This window comes from Vombatus ursinus, unplaced genomic scaffold (genome assembly GCF_900497805.2).
Source record: "Vombatus ursinus unplaced genomic scaffold, bare-nosed wombat genome assembly UNPS02014167.1, whole genome shotgun sequence".
NCBI lineage: Eukaryota > Metazoa > Chordata > Mammalia > Diprotodontia > Vombatidae > Vombatus > Vombatus ursinus.
Genome location: NW_020953945.1, coordinates 30703 through 52795, shown reverse-complemented (window position 1 = coordinate 52795; position 22093 = coordinate 30703). Strand labels below are relative to the sequence as shown.

Genomic DNA, 22093 nt, shown 5'->3' with positions numbered 1-22093 from the left:
TTTAAGAATTGTCTGTAAAAATAAGTTATAAAAAAAGTCCTGATCTATATCTCTTTTTTTTTTTTAAAGGCAACTGGAGTTAAGTGACTTGCCCAGGGTCACACAGCTAGTAAGTGTCAAGTGTTTGGTGTGAGGCCAGATTTGAACTCAGGTCCTCCTGACTTCCGGGCTGGTGCTCTATCCACTGTGCCACCTAGCTGCCCCTGACCTGTATATCTCATAAGCTTGTTTTGAGGATCAAAGTGAGAGCTTTTATAAGCTGTAACTATACATATGCACATATAACTATACATATATAGGGGCAGGTAGGTGGTGCAATTGATAGAGCACTGGGTCTGGAGTCAGGAAATCTGAGTTCAAATCTGGCCTCAGACGCTAACTAGCTGTGTGACTAACTTCGTGATCCTGGGCAAGTCATTTGACCCCTATTTGCTTCAGTTCCTCATCGGTAAAGTGGGGGTACCCTGGAGAAGGAAATGGCAAACCACTCAAGTATCTTTGCCAAGAAAGGTCCATGGACATAGTCCATGGGGGTTGCATAGAATAGGACACAACTGAATGAGAACAACAAACACAGAGAAGGTGGGATTATTAGTCTTGCTATACTCTAAAGTTTGATATTTTTCTTGATGGAGGAGATAGAAGCTAGGACTCAGTGAAGTGCAGGGGAGATGAAGGATGTTTATGTACTTTTTTCCTTTCAGATGGGGGGCTTAGCCTCCAACCCAAGCAGTCAGTTGCCAAGGTGGGCATTTCTGTGGAAGAATCATCCCAGGAAAGATTCACAAGACATGCTGACTTTGTCACCAAGCCGGGAGAAACCTGGGAAGCCCGTGACAGCTTAGATACACCAAACTGTGAAAAGCAACCTTATGAATGTAATCACTGTGGGAAGGCCTTCCATCAAAGCACAGGCCTTACTAATCATCAGAAAATCCATACGGGAGCTAAACCTTTTGAATGTAATGTCTGTGGGAAGGCCTTCCGTCGGAGCACACACCTTCCTCGACACCAGAGAATTCACGTTGGGGAGAGGCCTTATGAATGTAACAAGTGTGGAAAGGCCTTCCACAGGAGGACAGGACTCAATGAACATCAAAAAATTCACACTGGAGAGAAACCTTATGAATGTAATGCTTGTGGAATGGCCTTTCGCTGGAGCACAGGACTTCTTCGACATCAGGCAGTTCATACTGGGGAGAAATCTTATGGATGTAATATATGTGGGTTGGCTTTCTTTGAGAGAAAGTTACTCGCTCAACATCAAAGGATTCACACTGGAGAGAAACCCTATGAATGTAACGAATGTGGGAAGGCCTTCTTCTGAAGACAGGTCTTGTTTGCCACCGGACAGTTCATACTGGAGAGAAAGAAACCTTATAAATGTGACGGATGTGGGAAGGCTTTCTCTCGCAAGGCAGGACTTACTCAACGTGAGACGATTCATACTAGAGAGAAGCCCTACAAATGTAACAAATGTGGAAAGGCCTGCTGGCAGAGCACACATCTTGCTCAACATCAGAGTGTTCATACTAGGCAGAAACCTTATGAGTGTCACAGATGTGGAAAGGCCTTCTCCCGGAAGACAGGACTTACTCAGCATGAGAGAATTCACACTTGAGAGAAATTTGAGGAATGAGATGTGTATGGGAAGGTCTTCTGTAGGAGTGCATAACCTTTTCAACATCATAAAATTCATATGGCAGAAAAACCTTTTGGTTTTGGTAAAGCTTTCAAGAGCAAAAAAAAAAAAAAACTCAGGTGATATCAGAGGATTTATACCAGAATGAAACCTTATGAGTATAAAGTCTTATTAGAGTAATGTATATCAAAAGTGTTTGAGCAAAAGTCCATACATGTTTTACTCAAAAATTTAGAATTTAAATTAAAATAAAATCTTACAGATGAAGCCATCTCGGACTTGTCTATTCTAAACTTTCTCCCTCTCCTTAAGCCCCCAATTTTCTCCCCTCCTATGGTTACAGAAGTTGACTTCCATGATTCACTGAGAACATTGTTGATCTCACAAATGCCCCTTCCCTCAATTCCTTGACTCTAAACTCCTGAGAATCATCCCCAATTTGCTCTTTCTTCTTTCTGGTCAGAAAGGCAGAAACATAAGACTAAATACTCTGGGTGATCCCATTCCCTCTTGAGTACTCCAGGCCCTTCCTCTAGCACACATCTCTTCTCCCATGGACTTTTCATCTGTCACTCTCTATTGGGTCTTTATCATCTGGTTACAAACATGGGCTAGTCTCCTTTTATGTTTTTGGTTTTTTTTCCCCAACCTTGATAATATAGTGAATGCTTAATAGCCTCGCTACCCTCTAGCTGAATAAGAAGAAAGAGTAGAATGTCGTGCCTCTCCCTCACTCTTTCCAGGACTGTCCTGTGATGTGTCAGAGGAATATGAAGTGACTTTGCATTATTCAACAGAGCAAGACCATCTTGATTCAGTGATGCCGTTGAGTGGCCATATGGATTGGACCAAAGAACATGGCATTTGATTCATTTTATTAGGACAGACTCTTCTTGTTCGAAACTGACTCCTTTCACTGAGAAAGCTCCCAAGAGGTCATTGTGTCACGCGAGGGGATGAGACAGAGGCAGAGCCTTGAGCCCCAGCAAGAGAGCAGAGGACTATAACAACAGGACTGTGTTTGAAAAGAAGGCAGTTTCTGGAGTTTTACTCTTTGACTTTGCTTCCTCTGTTCCTCCTCTTTGCTGACTGCTGAGGGATTGGAAACCTTTCTGTCTCACTGCAACTTTTTTTCTTTTTTTTTTTCAAGGAAACACAAATTTTATTGCTCAAAAAGGTTCCCTGGACTGCAGATCTTTATTTATTACAAGGTTAAATTCTTTGCACAATCAGTTCTTTTTAATTGATCAATTTATATATGTTTGATACATTTTCAGGAAAAATGCCCATTTTCTATTAAAAGCCCTTTCCACGTATTTGAGAAAAATACCTCTTCTCATTCTCTATTTGCAAAGGGTTGGAAGGATGTCCAAATGTGAAATCTCCTTGTCAATGCTGTATGTCATCACCACTCAAAGTGGCATCACTAACTAGCATTTGTACGTTTTTGGAAAGATTTTTAAAAAGTGCTGATTTTGAATTTTGTGGGTTCTATAAAATTTGGGGGGGAAGATCAGTCTGAGCAAGAATTTTGCAGTCTGGCTGATTACCAATTTAGTTAACTGAAATTGCTTTCACTTTCAAAGGTCATTAAGGACTTCCTTTCTTTTTTTTTAAAATTAACTTATTTTTAGTTTTCAATGTTCACTTCCACAAGATTTTGAGTTCCAAATTTTCTCCCCATCTCGTTCCTCTCCCCACCCCAAAATGGCATGCATTCTGAATACCCCTAATCTGCCCTCCCTTCTGTCTCTCCCCCCCTTCTCTTATCCCCTTCCCCTTCAATTTTCCTGTAGGGCAGGATAGCTTTCTATACCCCAATTTCCTGTATATCTTATTTCCCAGTTGCATGCAAAAACAAATTTTTTTTCATCTTTTGTTTTTAAAATTTTGGGTTCCAAATTTTCTCCCTTTCTCCCTTCCCACCCATCCTCATTGAGAAGGCAAACAACTAGATACAGGTTATACGTGTGTAGTCATGCAAAACACTTCCACAGTAGTCATGTTGTGAAAGACTAAGTATATTTCCCTTCATCCTATCCCCCCCCCCATTTATTCTATTCTCTATTTTGACCCTGTCCCTCTCTAGAAGTGTTTGCTTCTGATTACCCCCTCCCCCAATCTTCTCTCCCCTCTATCATCCTCCTGCTCCCTTGTCCCCTTCCCCCCTATTTTTTGTAGAGTAAGATAGATTTCCATACCCAATTGAGTGTGTATGTTATGCTCTCCTTAAGACAAATCCAATGAGAATAAGATTCACTCATTCCCTCTCATCTTCCCTTGTTTCCCCTGCACTGTAAAAGCCTTTTCTTGTTTATGAGATAATTTATCCCATTCTACTTCTCCCTTTCTCCTTCTCCCAGCATAATCCTCTCTCAGCCCTTAATTTTATTCTCCATATATCACCCCTTCATCTTCAACTCACCCTGTGCCCTCTATTCATCTGTCTCTCTCTCTCTCTCTCTCCATACATACATACATATAATTTTTTCCCTCTAGCTACTCTAATGCTGACAAAGGAACTCATGAGTTACAAATATCTTTCCATGCAAGAATGTAAACAGTTCAACCTTAATAAGTCTCTAATGATTTCTCTTTCCTGTTTACCTCTTCATGTTTCTCTTGAATCTTATATCCAAAAGTCAAATTTTCTGTTCAGCTTTGATCTTTTCATCAAGAATGCTTGAAAGTCCTCTTTCACTGAATGTTCATTTTTTCCCCCTGAAGGATTATGCTCAGTTTTGCTGGGTAGGTGGTTCTTGGTTGTAATTCTATCTCCTTTGCCCTCCAGAATATTATATTCCAAGCCCTGTGGTCTCTTAATGTAGAAGCTGCTAAATTTTGTGTTATCCTGATTGTGTTTCCACAATACTTGAATTGTTTCTTTCTGGCTGCTTGCAATATTTTCTCCTTGACCTGGGAACTCTGGAATTTGGCTACAATATTCCTAGGAGTTTTCCTTTGGGGATCTCTTTCAGGAGGTGATAGGTGGATTCTTTCAATTTCTATTTTGCCCTCTGGTTCTAAAATATCAGGGCAGTTTTCCTTGTTAATTTCTTGAAAGATGATGTCTAGGCTCCTTTTTTTTGTTTTTTTTTTTTTTGTTTTGTTCTGCTTTTTTATAGGCTTTTTTTTTTTTATCATGGATTTCAGATAGTCCAATAATTTTAAAATTCTCTCTCCTGGATCTATTTTCCAGGTCAGTTGTTTTTCCAATCAGATATTTCACATTGTTTTCTATTTTCTCATTCTTTTGAATTTGTTTTACAGTGTCTTGATTTCTCATAAAATCATTAGCTTCCAATTGCTCCATTCTAATTTTTAAGGAAGTATTTTCTTCAGTAATCTTTTGGATTTCCTTTTCCATTTGGCCAATTTTGCTTTTTAAGGCATTCTTCTCCTCATTGGCTTTTTGGACCTCTTTTGCCGTTTGGGTTAGTCTATTTTTTAAGGTATTATTTTCTTCAGTATTTTTTTTGGGTCTCCTTTAGCAAGCTGTTGACTTATTTTTCATGATTTTCTTGCATCACTCTCAGTTTTTCCTCTACTTCTCTTACTTGCTTCTCAAAATCCTTTTTGAGCTTTTTCATGGCCTGGGACCAATTCATATTTTTCCTGGAGGCTTTGGATGTGGGAGCTTTGACTTTGTTGTCTTCTTTTGGTTGTATGTTTTGATCTTCTTTGTCACCAAAGTAAGATTCTATGGTCTGACTCTTTTTGTGCACTGTTTGCTCATTTTCCCGGCCCATTACTTGAGTTATAAACCCTCTGCTTCCAGTGTGGAGAATGTACTGTCCCAAGCTTCAGGAGTTTTTGCAGCTGTTTTCAGAGATACTTCTAGGGACCTGAAAATTTTCAGTTCTTCCAAGGTGCTATGATCAAGGACGAGGTATTTACTCCTTTCCTGGCCTGTGCTCTGGTCTATGAGTGACCACAAGCACTCTTTTCTGCCTTGGAACTGTGAGGAGGATTTCCTCTCCACCGTCATTACAAGCTCCACCATGCCAGCACTTCTCCTAGCCCCAGAACCACCACCCGGAACTGTGACCCAGATCCAAGAACAGGTAAAGCAAGAGAATCCTCTGATCAGCCACTCGATTTCCCCCTCAGTCTGTGAGCCTGAAGCTTAGGAGGCAGCCGCCACCCTGGGGCTGAGCTAGAGGAATGGGACTGGGGCCCCGAATTTCTCTTTCACCACCACAGACACAGACTTTTCCTACTGACCTTCTAAGTTGTCTTTAGCGTTCATGGGTTGAGAAGTCTGGAAACTGTCACAGCTGCCTGTGATTCAGTCCCCTGAGGCCTGCTCCAAGGTTTCTACGGCTTGTGTGCCTACGCTGAACTGCATTCCTCTCCCAGCCCTGCAAGATATACCTTTCTGATCAACCATCTAGGTTGTCTTGGGCTGGAAATTTGTTTCACTTTGTCTTTTTGTGGGTTCTGCTGCTTTAGAATTTGTTTAGAGCCATTTTTTACAGGTATTTGGAGGGGTTTGGGGGAGAGCTCAAACAAGTCACTGCTTTTTTTTCATTCTTTTTTAAAAATTAATTTATTTTGATTTATCAATAATCACTTCCATATGCTTTTGAGTTTAAAATTTTTCTCCCCCTTCCTCCCCACCACCCTCCCCAAGATGGTGCACAATCTGATATAGGCTATACATTTACATTCCTATTAAGCATATTTTCACATTAGTGATGTTGTAAGTAAAAATTAAAACCAATAGGAGGAACCATCAGAAAGAGGAAACAAAACTCAACAGAAGAGAAAAAAAATAGCAATTCGACTTCCATTGTTCTTTCTTTGGATGTGGATAGCATTTTCCATCACAAGGCCTCTGGAAATGTCTTAGATCCTTGTATTGCCGGGAAGAATTAAGTTTATCACTATTAGTCATCGCACAATGCAAGTCACTGCTTTTACTCCACCATCTTGGCTCTGTCCTCCTCACTGCAACTTTCACTCTTTCCCGCTAGCACCTCCAGTTACCGGCCCTTCCCCTTTCTCTTCCCTTCCTTACAGCAGCAAGGTCTTAGATAGAGAACACAGTGAGCAAAGAGACCTTCATTGACCTTCTGATGTGGCAGAACCTGGAATACAGAAGATGGAGACTGCCTCCTGCCTTCAGGGTCAGCTGATGAGGAGCAGGCCTGGGCCTCAGCACATAACCCAGCTTGATGAGAGACACATCTTTTAGAATCACTTTAGCTCCTTCCATTTTCTGTTTGAGCAGGAGAATAGGGGCGTGGCTCATTCCCCTGAATGGCCAGAGGAGCAGAGTTCTCTCTGTCTCCTCTTCTCCTTGCTCCCTGATGGGCTAGGGAGGACTTGTGTGGCAAATCCAATGTGTCTGGGACAGTTATCCATCAATGTGGAACCTCTTCAGAAATAATTTGCATCATATATTTCAGATTATTGTTTATGATTTTAATCTCATCATGTAGAGGTCACTTCAATAGGTAGGTTTTTTCTGAGCTAGAAATTTTCCCTCTTTGTCCCCATTAAATACCTCCCTAGGGCAAAATGATGTCTTTAATGAGATTTGACTGAGACTAGGCTATACCAGAAGTCCCTGAGAATGCTGGCCCTCAGCAGGCCTGCAATGTGGCTGGCTTATTAATGGTGCTAACACAAATAAAACATGGAGATAATCATGGTAACAATTAGCTTAGCTCTTTAGCTTTTACAAAGCGCTTCAAAAATAACGCCTTCTTTGATCCTCACAACAACCTTCTGAGGTGGGTTCTAGGTAAGAGAGAGCTGGGGACCTGCTGAGGACCCCACTGCAGTACTAAGTGCCTGAGCTAAGGCTTTTCTGCTTCATCCAGTGCTCTGTCCTGTAGGCCTGTGCCATGCTGTTTAACCTAAGCCATGGGCCCTGGCTGCCTAAGGATAAACACATCTCTTCATCAGGTTATGTCCTCGTTACTTTGTAAGCTCCTTTGAGGGCAGGGACAATTGCAAAAGAAATTACCAGAGCGCCTAGATATGGTACAAGAGTTCAAGCATCTGGATCTGATGAATTGTAGCAGGGATCGTTAACCTTTTATGTCCTGTAACCCTTTGGCAGTCTGATAAAGCCTATGAACAACTTTTCAGAATCATGAGCCCTGGACACAGAGTCAGGAAGATGTGAGTTCAAATCCCACCTCACATACATATCCTGGCTGCGTGACCCTGGGTAAGCCACTTAACCTCTGTCTGCCTCAGTTTCTTCAACTGTAAAATGGGAATAATAATAGCACCTATTTTCCAGGGTTACTGTGAGGATAAAATAACCTAATATACATACAGTGCTCTGTATACTTTACAGCGTTAGATAAATGTTAACTACTTAAAAATACAACCACCAGGACCAAAAGAACCTTCAAATGTAATTAGGAGACACAGGACTTGATCTTTGCAAGCTCACTGAGAAAGGGAACTGTATAAACCACCACAGGATTGGGAATGGGCAAGTGTCCCAGGTTTCAAAGTAAGGAATATAATGGATTCTGAAAATCCATTGGTCAGTGAGCTTGACTTCCCATCCAAATTCTAGAATGTAGTATTAAAGGAGTGATTAATACGAACACCTAGGAGTAGAAGTGGTGATTCCCAACCAGTATGGCTTTACCAAGAACAGGTCCTTAAAATGGCAGATCAAGATTGCTTCTCAATTCTTTTTTTTAGGCAATTGGAGTTAAGTGACTTGCCCAGGGCCACACAGCTAGTAGTGTCAAGTGTTTGGTCTGAGGCCGGATTTGAACTCAGGTCCTCCGTGACTTCAGGGCCAGTGCTCATCCACTGCGCCACCTAGCTGCCCCCTGCTTCTCAATTCTTTAAGGAGGCCAGCAGAATCCTACCTAGGGGAACATCATGAGGACCCCACAAAGGGACCCAGGCAGCTATGGATCGCCCCTTTGCCACACAAGATCTTTAAGCCTGAGCCTACTATTATGAGCTATTATTATTCCATGTATTTCAAAGCATTCCGAGGCTTCACCAGACTGCCTAGGAGGTGCCTAACTCAAGAACCCCTGCTCCAGAGAGAGGTCTCAGGCTCTCTCACACCAGTTCTTTATGGCCAATTAGAATCTCTGGGAAAATCACTGAAATCTTGGGATTCCCCCCAAAGGGTTCCTCGTCTTGCCATCGGCCTTGCCACTGCCTCGAAGGTCCTGGGCACCTGGCATCTGCTCTGCCCCTGTGCTCCAGGGGCTGGTGGTCCGGTGACCTGGCCTGCTGATGTAACCTAAGGACCCCTGGGGCACTGACCCCTTGGTTTTCAGCCCTTTCTGTCCACCTCCCAGCTGGACTTTCTTTTGTGTGGTCTCCCCCACTTATTGTGCGAGGTCCTTGAAAGCAGAGCAGATCTCGATTGCATTTATTTGCATTCCCAGCGCTTGGCACACAGCTGGCACTTAATAAATGCTCATTCCTTCCGAAGTCCGTGTATACAGAATAAGCACAAAGGCACTCGTGGCTGGGGGCGTTAGACAGATGCAGGCGGACGCTGGATGGAGTCAGGGGGAAAGCCCTCGAGGCCCACGTGGAGGACGGATGCCCCGGCGGCCTTGGTGTCCCCATCCCTCTGGACTTCAGCAATCTGGGGACCAAAGGTTCAGAAGAGGTCCAGCAACCTGAACCCACATTCTAAGAGCGCAATGCGCATGCTCACAAATCTGGAGCCGCGGAACTAGGTTTCCCAGAAGGCTTTGCCGCCCAGGAGGAAGTGATTTTCTTGGTCCCGCCCCCTATGCTTACGCAACTTCCTTCCCTCGCCTACTTGTTGGCACCGGAAGTCAGCCACTTCCGGATCTCGTATCGCTCTCTACTACCTGGACTCTTCTCCAGCCTTTATGTGGTGTGGGCTCCGGGACGGACCAAGGGCTGACCCCGCTGGAGAGAGAGGTAGGTCCCGGTACGGCCTCGGGCGCCATGTTTCCCGATCTTCCTCCCGTTATGTGGGATGGCGTGGGGGGTGGGGGGGAAGGCGGCCGGCGCGCCTGCGGCCGTCCGGCTGATCGCCGCTCTCATTGGACAGCGCGGGGGGCGGGCTAAGCACCTTATCCAATCAGAAGTGGCCGCTGCTCTTCCACGTTCTCAGTTCTCCGCCTGTGCCAGTTTCACTGACGTCACGGCCGCCTTATCTGCTTTGTAACTGATACCTGGGCATCCCGAGTCTGCTTTTTGGGCCAAGGGGAAGGAGACCGACCCCGGGGCCGCTAGGCAGTTCTTCAGGCATCTGAAGACTCCTGCGATGACGTCGCCCCCCTCTTCCCCCAGTTTTCTTATCGAGTCAGTCACAAAATACTTATTAAGCGCCTACTGTGTACCGGGCGCTGGGCTAAGCGCTGGGGATACAAAGAAAGGCAACTGCCCTCAAGAAGCTGACAGTCCAACGGGAGAGAGCAGGCAAACACCTGTGTACAAGCAAGATACAGAGTGAATGAAACATTTATTAAGTGCCGGCTGTGTGCAAAGCAGTGTTTTCAGTGCTGGAGAAAAAGACACGAGACAGTGCCTGCCCCCCAGGAGCTTACAATCCAACGGGGAAAACAGCAGGCAAACCCTTATGTACAAACGAGATACAGACAGAATAAATTGGAGGTAATCCCCAAAGGAAGGGACCAGCTGTGAGGGGAACCCTGGAAGGCTTCCTTACGTAGTTCTTGCGGGAAGCCAGTGGGGAAAGCATGCCAGGCCTGGAGGATGCCCAGTGTCGCCGGCTGAAGGGTGCACAAGCGGAGTAAGATGTAGGGAAAGTGGAAAGGGGAAGCTTTTTCCACTAATGCTGTTGACTCACACTGATTGTGCAGTTAAATAAAAACCTGTGCGGGGGACATTAAAAACTAGGGTTTACTAGCTGCCCCCACCCCACCTTCTTGTACTTTTGACTTTGATTTCTGGATCCGAGTGAAAAAATTCATATTTATTCTGGTTGCATCCCCTTAGTAGATGCAGCTCAGTGCTCTGGTCTTTTGAGATCTCATCTTCACTAGCCTTTCTTCTCCTCCTTTGTCCTCCCCCTTTCTTCCTTTTCTCCTCTCCTCTCCCTTCTTTCTTGTCCCCCCTCTCTCTGGCTCTGCCCAATTCATTTCCTCTTCCACTTATTCTTTTTGCCCCCTTCTTTTGTCTGTGTCTGCTCCTATCTTCCCACCATCCTTCTTTGTCCTATTATTCTCTTCTTTTTCCAGCCTCATCTTCCCCCTTGTCTTCTCCAGTCTCTTATCCACCTCTCTCTCCACCTGCTTCTCCTCTTCTAGTCTTTTTCCTGTCTGTAATGTCTTTCCTCTAATCTAGTCCTTCCCTTTTATCATCCCCCTTCACCTGACCCCCTTGGCCAGCTCTATTCTCCCCTTTGCCCCATCACATTCTTACCTGCCTGTCCTCATCCTCCTTTCTTCTCTCCCTTTCCTCCTCCTTTTTCTGTACTCTCCAGAGACCCTCTGGAGCCCTTTCCAGCCCTTAGATTCTGTGTTTTCATCTCTCTTACTCTTTTTTCTCTTCACCTTCCTTTCTCTTATGCATTCCCCCTTCCCTTTCCAAACCTGAAGTCGTTCTCTTCTCTCCTATAAACTCTTTTTCTACAAACATGACTATTTCTGCTGAGCACACTACCGTCTTCTCATTCACATAGGTTCCCTACCTTAAAATCATCTCTGATTCTTTCCTATTCCTTTCCCTCCATGGCTAATCAATAACCAAGTCATAGGCACATAGATTTAGAGATGGCTGTCTGACTACAGAATCAGTCTTCTTTCCACTGTGCCAGAAATAATATTAGTCATATATGAAACACCTACTAAGCGCAGCCAATTTGCTTAAAGCAAAAGACAGAAACCGTCCCTGTCATCACGTTTACATTCTATCAATGGAAGCAACATGTAGACGTAGCAGTAAACTCAAAATTGTTCGTTTTTCAGTTGTGTCTGACTCTTTGTGAGCCCATTTGAGTTTTTCTTGGCGGAGATACTGGAGTGGTTGGCCATTTCTTTCTACAGCTCAATTTACAGATGAGGAAACTGAGGCCAGCAGGATAAAGTGACTTGCCCAGGGTCACACAGCTAGTAAATGTCTGAGGCTGAACTCAAGTCTTTCTGACTTCCTGACTCTGGCCACTGCACCACCTAGCTCCTAGCTGCACAAACTCAAAATAGTTTGTAAGTAAATACGCTGGACGTGGTGGTCCCTGCTACTTGCGGAGGCTGAAGCTGGTGGGTCCCTTGAGTTTAGGAGTTCTGAGCTGCAGGAGCGCTACAGCAGATGGGGGTGTCCACATGAAGTTCAGGATCGGTGTGGTGAGCCCCTAGATGTGGAGGGCCACCGAGCTGCCCCAGGAGGGGCGAGCCTGTCCAGCCAGAAAAATGGAGCATGTGAAAGCTTCTGTGTTAGTCAGTTTGGGGATGGGACCTGGGAGTGGCCACTGTACTTTCAGACTGGGCAAGCTAGTCAGACCTCATCTCAAAATTAAATACCCTTAATTTTTATTTTAAAAGTAAATATGAGCTATTTGGAGGAGGGGATGGGGAAGGGGTCACTAAAGACCCCTTGTAGGAGGTGTAGGGGAAGGGCCTCCACGGCATCTCCTTTCCGTCCCTCTCCTGTCCTCTCCCCATGCTGTCCTGTGTTGAACCTCTCATCCTGTGCACAAGGCTCCCACCTGGTCCTTTGCTCCTCTTCCAAAAAGCTGCAGAAATCCCCTCCCAGAGGGCCAAGTGGGAGTGTCCCTCCTGCTTACCTGTATTCTGAGCCCCAGTGACTCAGCCCGGTGCCTTGGCTGCCCCAGGTGATCCAGACTTGCTTCCCGTCCTCACTCGTTACCAATCTAAGCTACAGCCAGCTTTTGTCAGTTGTGATGTAGTGGGGTTTTCCTTCCATAAATATGACATAACCAGAGAGAGCTTCCCACCAGTTTCAGACGCAAGCTGCTCCCTCTTCCTAAACTAGACGTTCCCTCGCCTTCTGTCTCCCAACATTCCCACAGATGCCCCTACCCCCAGGGCCTGGAACACACTTTGACCTCTGCCTCTCAGGTGCCCCTTCCCCTACACAGCCACTCCTGACGCCCGCCCCCAGTGGTCAGTACTCTCTCCCTCTGCCTAGTGCATGTCAAGGTGAGCTTCTTGAAACCAGGAACTGGTTCATTTCTGTCCTGGTTCCCCAGTGCCCAGAACAGTGCCTCGCACATAGTAGGTGCTTATTAATTCAGTTGTTATTGAATTGAATTAAATTCTGGGAACAGCTCACAGCTCCGTCTGATCTGTACCTCAGCAGGTTGGTGTTATGTGGGCACTTCTAAGCCTGGGGTGTGGACATCACAAGGAAGGGCCGGTCCCATTTATGGTCTCCTTTTTCTCCTTAGCTCCAACCTCTGAGAAGTCTGCCAAGGTGAACACGATGGCTCCTGTGCTCCTGACCTCCAGGGATCACCAAGTACGTGACGCTTTCCTCTTTCCTGAAATAACACCTTGGCTCTTTTCCACCTCCTCTAACCCAGTAAACTTAGTCTGTCAAAGAATCATAGATTTAGTTCAGGCCCCCGTGTTTTATTGTGTTTCCTTTTTAAAAAATTATTTTAAAACATGTTTGGGTTTTTTGAACATCGCGGTCATTTCCCAGCATCTCCCTCCACCTCCCCTCTTCGTTCTAACCAGAGCCAGTTGGGCCCCAGTGGTCAGAGCCTCAGGCGATCCTGTCGGTGTGTGGCATCCTCCCTGGCGAGAGGAGAAGCACTGATTCCATCCTCCGCCCTCTGGAGTCTGAATGCTGAAGTCTCTCCGGGTTGTTTTCCTTTATATTCTTAGAGTGTATTGTTATTATGCGTATTAATTCTGCTTTCTTCACTCTTCACAAGTTCACAGAATTCTGTCCTTATTTTTTCTCTATTCTTCACATTGACAGAGCATTCATTAAACATACTGTGAGCCAGGCTCTGTGCTAAACGCTGAAGACACAAATGAAAACCAGACAGCCCCTGCCCTCTCGGAGCTTATATTCAAATAGGGAAAGACAGCATGTGAGAGGGGAGGGTAAAAGGGGAGAAAGAGGGGTGTAGGATGTTTGCAAATAGGCCAGGAATGATGTGGAGGCCTGGTTGTGGGCAGAGCCCGCAGTTCCAGTGGGAAGGGGGCGGGGAAGATAGGGAGAGGCCAGGCAGTGCGGTTTAGAGATGGTTGGGAAGTGGATGGACCTGAGCAGCCATAGCCGACAAAGAGCCTCAGCTTCAGCGCTCTGGATGAATGGTGACTCCTCTTTGGGGAGGAATTCCTCTGTTCTTCATGTCGTTCCCCAGCTTGTCTTTTTGTGACTCCACCTATCCATAGGGCAAGTTTGCTCCGATGGAGCCTAATGGAGCGAGTCTAGACCCTTTTCCCTGGGACAGCCTTTAAACGCTCCGAACTAGCTGTCGGGCCCCCCCAGTCTTTTCTTCTCCGGCCTCAGCATGTCCTTGCCTTCAGCTGATCTTTGCACAGCTTGTGCTCTCGGCCTCCCCCCTTCCGGTGGTCCGCCCCAGAACGCTCTTCAGCGTGGCACGGTGCCATGGGTTCTCAGGGTTCCTGGTGCAGTCTGAGCTGGGCCGAAGCCCGAAGCCCGGGCCGTGCCTTCCTCTTCTCTCTTCTGTCCCACACCCAGGCGGGGAATGGCCCTTCCTCTCGGGGCTGCCATCGGTTCTGCCTCAGGGGTTCTGCCTCAGGGGTTCTGCCTCGGGTTCCTCGAAGTTGTGGAGAATTGTAAGGAGAACAGGATCCTCCTCATTGGTCCTTCCACTTCTCTGAGCATAAAATTATCATTTAGGCAAGTCAGGACGTCTTGGCTTCTCTGCCTTTGATGGTGTAAGAGAGGGAAGTGCTCTAGCGAACGGCCGAGTGGGTGAAGCCGCTCTCCCTGCCCCGTCACCCCTTGGTGCCCAGCTCATCGTCTCTTTCCCAAACTCCACCTCTGTTCCATCCCCACCTGCCCTCCCTGTGGCTTGGTGTAGCTGGGACAGTCTCCAGGCTTTCTGCAAACCTGCTTTTCTCTCTGTAGCTTCTCTCCTTTTATGTGTAGTCTTTTCCCATACCCTTCACTAGGATTTTTAAAAAGGCTTTATGTTTAAACAGGGGTGTTGCCTTTTGTTATCTTGTCTCTCCAGGAAATAAAATTGTTTGTCGCCCCTTACTCAATTTCCAGGCTTCTTGTGACAATTTATGTAGCAGCCCTTGCTAACGATACGTGTACGACGCATAGTGTGAGCGGTGCCCCTCAGCTGGTCTCAAGGACAAACACCCACCAGACCCTCCACCCTCAGCCTGCTGTCACCCAATTAATTCTTTATCTCTCTGCATTCGAAAGGCAGTCTATGGGTATGTTCTCGAATGGCCTCAGAAATTACTAAAAGCGTGAAACTCTCCCTACTTAGCTCCAGCACCCACCTTAGGAGAACTGGGGACATCTCCTCAGCCAGGTTTCTTCTCTCCCTTCATCTCCAACGGTGAATTGATTGGCCTTGACAAACATCACTCTTACCAGCCATGAGATTTGTTAATAGAAACAGAAAAAATTTAACAGCACATCAGCTACGAAGGGAATTGGAGCCAAAGTCTTCCCGGTGCCCTGGGGAAAGGAGTCGCTGATCAAGTGACATTCCTCTTGCCGCCTCTGTCGTGGGCAGGAGGACGGGCGGCGTGCCCATCGGCAGATCCTTGGAGGTCTTCTTATCGGTTGTCATCTCATACTTCTTCATTTGAACACTGCTTGTTTGTATCCCCGTCTGTTGAGGACCGGTTCTCGTTCTTCTGTGTCTTTTCTTATATCGATGTCCTCCTGTAACTTGACTATCAGGCCTTTCATGGAGAAGGAGAGGATCACAGGTCTAGTGGTTCCAGGGTTTTCAGGCCGTCTGGTCCAAAGTCTGAAACTGAGAGAGAGGCCGAGTGATTTGCTCAAGGTCACGCAGTAAGCACCAGAGGCAGAATTTGAACCCAGATCCCCTGACTCTAGAGTTTTTCACCTCTCCCTTTGCCTTGTCTTCGTCCTTGTGACCTTCGGCCCCTTGACCCCTCAGTTCTTCCCCAGGCCATCTCCCCTGCTCTAGAAGCTACACTGGCTTCCTCTCGTGAATCCCTCACCCCCTTACCATGTCATGGATGATGCCCAGCCAAGCCTTCGCTTGGACCACTCCCACCGTCCCTCGTCTTTGTGCCTGCACACCCGCTGAATGAAGCTGTTCCGACTGGGTCCCCTCCTGATGATGTGACACGTCGACTGGGCCTTCCTGCCTCACTCTCAGTCTCCACCAAGGCTCTTTCAACCCTTCTTATCCCTCCTCAACCTCCCATGGCTCCCTCTTCCCCCACCCTCAGCTGAGAACCTTGAGAGCCTCACATTTTACAGGAAAGATTGGGGCCATTCACCGAGAGCTTCCTCCCCTCCTGTCATTCAGATGCCTCCTGCCACCTTCTTCTCCTTCACCCTTGTCTGACGTGACAAAGTGGCTTTGCTCCTTACCAAGGCCAACCCTGTCCTTGTGTAGATGACCTCATTCTAGCCGGGTACCCTTTCTCTGTCATGCCCGCTCTCACTTATTTTCAATCTCTTTCTCTTTACTGGATCATTCCCTACTGGCTGCACACAGGCCCATGTCTCGCCTGGCCTGAAAAAATGCTCGCCAGATGCTTTCATTCCCACTGTCATCCCCTATCTCTTCTGCCCTTTGTGGCTGACCTCCTGGAAGAGGCGTCTACACTGGGGCCTCCACTTCCTCTCCTCTCACTGTCCTCTTCACCCCTTGCAGTCCGGCTTCTGACCCCATTATCCCACCCAAACTGCTCTCTTCAGAGCGACCAGTGATCACTTAGTTGCCCAATGCATTGACCATTCTCCCCGACCTCTGCTGCCTTTGACCCTAAGGATCACTCTCTCGCCTTTCCTACCCTCTTCTCTCCAGGTTTCCAGGATGCCCTCTCTGTCTCCTGGCTCTCCTCCTCCCTCTCTGACCACTCCTCTGCTACTTTTGCTGCGTCCTCCTCCAGATCACGCCCTCTAACTGTAGGCGTCCCTCCTGGTTCTGTCCTGGGTCCTCCTCCCCTCTCCCCCATCGTACTTCACCAGGTGGTCTCATCAGCTCCCGTGAATTTCACTGCCATCTCTCTGCTGATGGTTCTCAGATCTACCTTTCCTGTCCCCGCCTCTCTACTCACCTCCAATTTCACCCCTCCGGCTGCCTTTCAGACATCGAACTGAATGTCCAGGAGACATCTCAAACTCAATTGTTCGAAGTGGAATTCATTGTATTTCCCCCAAACCCTTTTCCCTTCCTGTCTTCCCTGTTACTGCTGAGGGCAACGCCATCCTCCTATCCCCTCAGGTTTCCAACCTAAGGTCATTCTCAACTCCTCACTCCCTTTCATGCCCCCCTCTCATATCCAAGCTCTTGCCGAGGCTCATCATTTTCACCTCTGCAGCATCTCTCATCTATGCCCCCTCCTCTCTTCTGACCCTGCCCTCATCTCCTCACACCTGGACTGTTACAATGGCTGCTGGTGGTCTGCCTGCCTCAGGTCTCTCCTCCCTCCAGCCTGTCCTCCCCTCAGCCACCAAAGGGATTTTTCTAAAGCTCAGGTCTGACCATGTCACCCCCTGCTCGGTAAACTCCGGCGGCTCGCTATTGCCTCCGGGAGCAAATACAGAATGCCCTGCTTGGCATACCTTCATCCCTCACTGCCTCATACCCTTCCAGTGTTTACACCTTTTTACCCCCTAACGTGTATTCTTTGCCTCAGTGACACTGGCCTCCTGGCTGTTCTGTGGGCAAGGTTCTCCGTCTCTCAGCTCTGGGCATTATCTCTGGCTGTCCCCATGCCTGGACGCTCTCCCTCCTTCACTCTGACTGCTGACCTCCCTGGCTTCCTTTAAGTCCTGGCTAACATCCCACTTTCTACAGGAAGATTTCTCTAACCCCTCTTAAGTCCAGGGCTTTCCCTCTCAATTATTTCCTATTTATCCTGGATATAGCTCACTTCGTATGTATTTGTTTGCATGTTGTCTCCTTCATTAGACTGTGAGCTCCGGGAGGCCAGGGACTGTCTTTTGTCTCTTTTTGTATCCCCACTGCTTAGCACAGTACCAGGCACATGGTAGGTACTTGATAAATGTTTATTGATAGAGCCAAGATTCTTTGTTTAAAAAGATTTTTTCCAGGGGCAGCTAGGTGGCACAGTGGATAGGGCACCAGCCCTGAAGTCAGGAGGACCTGAGTTCAAATCTGGCCTCAGACCAAACACTTAACACTTACTAGCTGTGTGACCCTGGGCAAGTCACTTAACCCCAACTGCCTAAAAAAAAAAAAAAAGTTTTTTTCCCCCAGTTAACTGTTTACCTTCTAATCCTAATTGCATTTATTTTGCTTATTTAAAACTTCAAAAATTATTCATTTTTACTTGTTTGATCATCTCTATTCCTTGTTCTTGTTTAATTAATAATTGTCCCCCACCCGTAATCATGAAAATGATCTCTTTTCCTCTAGTTTATTTATGACATGACTTTCTATATTTAGGTCTTGGATTCATTTGGAGCCCAGGTGGTGTGAGGTGTTGATCTAAACCTAATTTCTGCCACATTACTTTCCAGTTTTGCCCACTGTTTTTGTCAGTGAAGGAATCCTAACCCAGTCAGTCGTTGGCATCCTTGGATTTATTAAACACTTTACCACTCTATTCTGTTGATCAAATGTTCTGTTTTTTAACCAGTGCAAAATAGTTTTACTGATTAAATGAAGAAGGGAGGGAAGGAAGGATACATTTATTATGCATTTACTATTTGCTAAACAGTGGATATACAAATAGCAAAGCAAGATTATCCATGTTCTCAAGGAGTTCACATCTTGACCACACCTATAGAGAGGATGAAAGGATCCCCTGGTCTTAAGAGTGAAGCTGAGGGTGGGTAAGATTTGCCATTTCCTTCTCTAGCTCTTTTTACAGATGAGGAAACTGAGGCAAACAGGGTGTATTGCCAGGTGAGAGGACAGTCCTAGTGGTCCAGAGGGCCTAGTGGGAGGATGGCTAGGCTCCTCTCATTCCTACTTTTTCCATTATTTCCCTTGGGATGCTTTACCTTTTTTCTCCAGATGAATTTTGTTGTTTTCTCTAGATCAGCAAATCTGGATGATTCCAAAAACTGCCTTCATTAGGATAGGTTAGAGAAGATGGAGTGAGAGAACAAATCCTAAGGAAATAGGAGTCTCAGGGGACTTAAAAATGAATCGGAGTAAAGTGTGTGATGTGACGGTCAGAAAAGCCGTCTGTCCTCTGCTGCCTCCTGAGGGGCCTCCCGTCTGGGAGGAGAGACAGGATTTCATCACCGTCTGCCCTCGCCACATCTGAGAAGTACATAGGCATCACATAGAGTTATCGAAGTGGAGCATGCCCAGAAGAAGGCAGCCAGAGCAGCGTGAGATTAAAAGATCGTTCGGAGGAGCTGGGGTCCTGGGGAAGGGGCGATAACAATCTCCAGGGATTTAAACGGCTGTCATAAGGAAGGGGCAGCGGGGTGGCTCAGTAAATAGAGCTCTGGGCTTAGAGGCAGGAGGACTCATCTCCCTTTACTAGCTGCGGACCCTGGGCAAGTCACTTCACCCAGTTTGCCTCAGTTTCCTTATCTTTAAAGTGAGCTGGAGAAGGAAATGGCAAACTGCTCCGGTAACTTTGCCAAGAAAACCCCAAATGGGGCCATGGAGAGCTGGACACGACTGAGAAACAACAACAGGTGGAAGAAGGATTAGGTGTGTAATGTTTGGTCCTGAGAGAAAGAACTAGGAACATTGCGGGGGAGTTGCCAAGCGTAAGAGTAAAATCCCTAAAAACCTGAGCTTTCTGAAAGCAGAGTGGGCAGCTCTGTGTACGTCCTCCTCGGACATCTTCAGGCTGCGGCTGCAGCCCCACTTTTGGGGATTCTTTGGTTTGGGTTGGTCTTGGTGGTTCTGAGGGCCCTTCTGCAGATGTGCCCATCCTCCCACGTCCGTATGAAAAAGGGAACCCGAAGATGCAGAAGTGTGTCTGCTGTTTCAGGAGTTGGTGACCTTCAAGGACGTGGCTGTGGAATTCACCCTGGAGGAGTGGGGACACCTGCACTCTTTTCAGAAAGCACTGTACAGGGACGTGATGCTGGAGAACTACAAGAACCTGGTCTGCCTAGGTAAGAACAGCGTCCCCCTGCTTACTCCATGAATACCTCGCATTTATAGAGCGCCATTTGTGTGGGTTTTTGAAGCACTTTACACATATTACCTCATTTAACCCTGGGAGATAGGAGCTGCTATCCCCATTTTTACAGATGAGGTAACTGAGGCAAGCAGATGCAAAGTAACTTCTCCAGGCTCACACAGGTAGGAAGTGTCTGAGGCTGAATCTGAACTCAGGTTTCCCTGACTCCAGGCCTGACGCTTTATGTACTCTGGCACCCCATTATGTGCTGTGGGGTTCAAGGGTACAGATATGGTTCATTCTTTTGTGGACTCAGGATAGGAAACTTGTGAATGTGCTGTGGTTTGTACCAGTGGAGGGTGGCAGCTGGAGCTCCTGCCTCTCACTCTGTGATCTGGCAGCTCCAAGATTCTTCCCTTCAGACTCTGAAGATATGAAATGTCCCTTTCATCTGAACCCACCTCCTTTCCCTCCTACTTCCTAGCAAGTTAAGGGTGTCCTACCTTAAGAGGTCCTTGTCATTCTCTAGGCCTTCCTTACCTGGCCATTTGTCTCCAAAGAGATGCTGGTCACATCCCAAGCAGAACCCAACACATTTCCTTTTTCCACTGATAGGGCTGGCAGTTTCCAAACCACATGTGATTTGCCAGTTGGAGCAAGGGAAAGTCCCTTGGATGCCAGAGGGTGATATCCCAAGAACCCCCTATCCAGGTGAGTGAATGAGACCCCCAGCACGTCATCACCAACAACACCACAGCTGATCATTGAGGGGGAAAGAATTTTGAAAATGTTGGGCAGGGAGGTCTCCTTCCAAACTCCCTCCACCTGGGAAGGTCAGCGGAGGCGGTCCCTGATGAGCTGGTTCGGCTTGTCTGCACTGAAGCAAAAGACTCCCTGATAGGGGAAGACTCCCCCCAGTACAGACCCCCGTTCTCAGATGGGAGGGGCGTTTTTAGGAAGCGTTAGCTCGCTCTTTTCCAACTTATATTGTTGGCTCTTTCTCAAGAGCCATTCTGCTTCCCTTCCTTATCCATTTGTTATCCTTTTTCAAATGTGTGCCTTAACCCAACATGTGCATTTTGCGTGTATTTTTTGTGAAAAAGCTATCCTATTGGCTTACGTGCCACCTCCTGGTCAGTTTCTTGGTGAATACTTTAAAAGGATTATGTTGCTGTAAGAATGTGTTCCACATAATGTGTGAAACGTGGAGGGCTTTAAGTGCCAAACAGAATCACTTGGATGTGATTCTAGAGAATTAGAGGGAACTCCGGGAATTTTTTGAGCAGGGGAGTGAAATGGTCCGACTTTTGCTTAAGAAATATCGCTCTGATAGCGTGGTGTACGGGAAGAAGACGAGAGAAACTGGTGGACTTGAGCCCAGTTAAGAGGCCATCTCCAGGTAGTCCTGCTGAGAAGTGATGAGACCCTCAACTAGGGTAGTCGCCATATGAGTGGAGAGACATATTGTGGAGGTGGGATCAACAAGACTTCACAGGTGATTAGAGGGAGAGTGAGGGGCCTGGATGACACTCAGGCTGGGCACCTTGGTCATTTGAAGGGCAGAAGTACCCTTGACAGGAACAGGGAAGTTAGGGAAAAAAATTGATTATGGGATTCACTTTCCCTCATTTGGAAAATGTATACCTAACTATTTCACATGGTTGTTTTAAGAAGAATTATTTTTATAAACTCTAATTGACTAAACAAACATAAAGCAGAATATGTTTGACAACAGTTTGTTTAATGGAGAAAAGAGAACGTAGGCCCAAGTGTTAGGCAGAAGAAACAGAAGATATTTATGTTTTTGTTTTTGTTTTATTTTATTTTAGATTGGGATACTGGACCTGAAACCGTGGAGACAGCTCCAAAGGTGGACATCTCTATGGAAAAATCATTCCAAGAAAAATTTGAAAGGAGTAGTCTCTTTCTCTCCAAGTTTGAAGAAGCCTGGGAATGTAATGCCAACTTAGAAAAGGAGCAGGGAGGTGAGGAGAAACAGTCAAGGCAAATTAAAAACACCCCAACGAAAGCTCCCCAAAAAGGGACAGGACATGTATATGATAAATATAATAGAGGCTTCTATCTAGGACCAATACTTTTCCCGCAACATAGAGTGTCTGTTGAAAAGGACTTCCATCAGTGTGATGTTCACAAAAAGAACTGTAGATTCTATTCAAACTTGAATAAATGTAATTGCATCTGCTCAAAGAAGATGTTTTCTAAGTTTAATGAATGTGAGAAATTCTTTAGTTATAATTCAGACCTTAGTGACAACCATAGAATA

General features: G+C 46.4%; 2 protein-coding genes across 2 annotated transcripts in view; both read left to right on the top strand.

Annotated features, from left to right (window-relative positions):
* LOC114041150 (zinc finger protein 383-like) overlaps nt 1-1839 on the top strand; it is a 13518-nt gene extending 11679 nt beyond the window's left edge. Inside the window, exon 4 of the mRNA XM_027859431.1 lies at nt 705-1839. Coding sequence (XP_027715232.1) covers nt 705-1327 — 623 coding nt within the window. The 3' untranslated portion in view covers nt 1328-1839. The remainder of the gene's footprint in view (nt 1-704) is intronic.
* A 7581-nt stretch (nt 1840-9420) lies between these two features.
* On the top strand, nt 9421-22087 carry LOC114041130 (zinc finger protein 90 homolog). The gene is made up of 6 exons (XM_027859405.1): nt 9421-9535; nt 12990-13060; nt 19675-19801; nt 20425-20520; nt 21143-21281; nt 21639-22087. Exons 1-5 carry the CDS (start codon nt 9484-9486, stop codon nt 21226-21228), a joined length of 432 nt encoding a protein of 143 aa, XP_027715206.1. The 5' UTR covers nt 9421-9483; the 3' UTR covers nt 21229-21281; nt 21639-22087.
* The last annotated feature ends 6 nt before the right edge of the window (nt 22088-22093 follow it).

What these genes read in the sequence shown, in the direction of transcription:
- LOC114041130 (XM_027859405.1), top strand. Translation starts at nt 9,484, where the DNA reads ATGTGGTGTGGGCTCCGGGACGGACCAAGGGCTGACCCCGCTGGAGAG. An exon ending in CAAGAACCTGGTCTGCCTAG is followed by an intron (nt 19,802 to 20,424) that starts GTAAGAACAGCG and finishes TTCCACTGATAG; the next exon opens with GGCTGGCAGTTTCCAAACCA. An exon ending in CCCAAGAACCCCCTATCCAG is followed by an intron (nt 20,521 to 21,142) that starts GTGAGTGAATGA and finishes TCGCTCTGATAG; the next exon opens with CGTGGTGTACGGGAAGAAGA.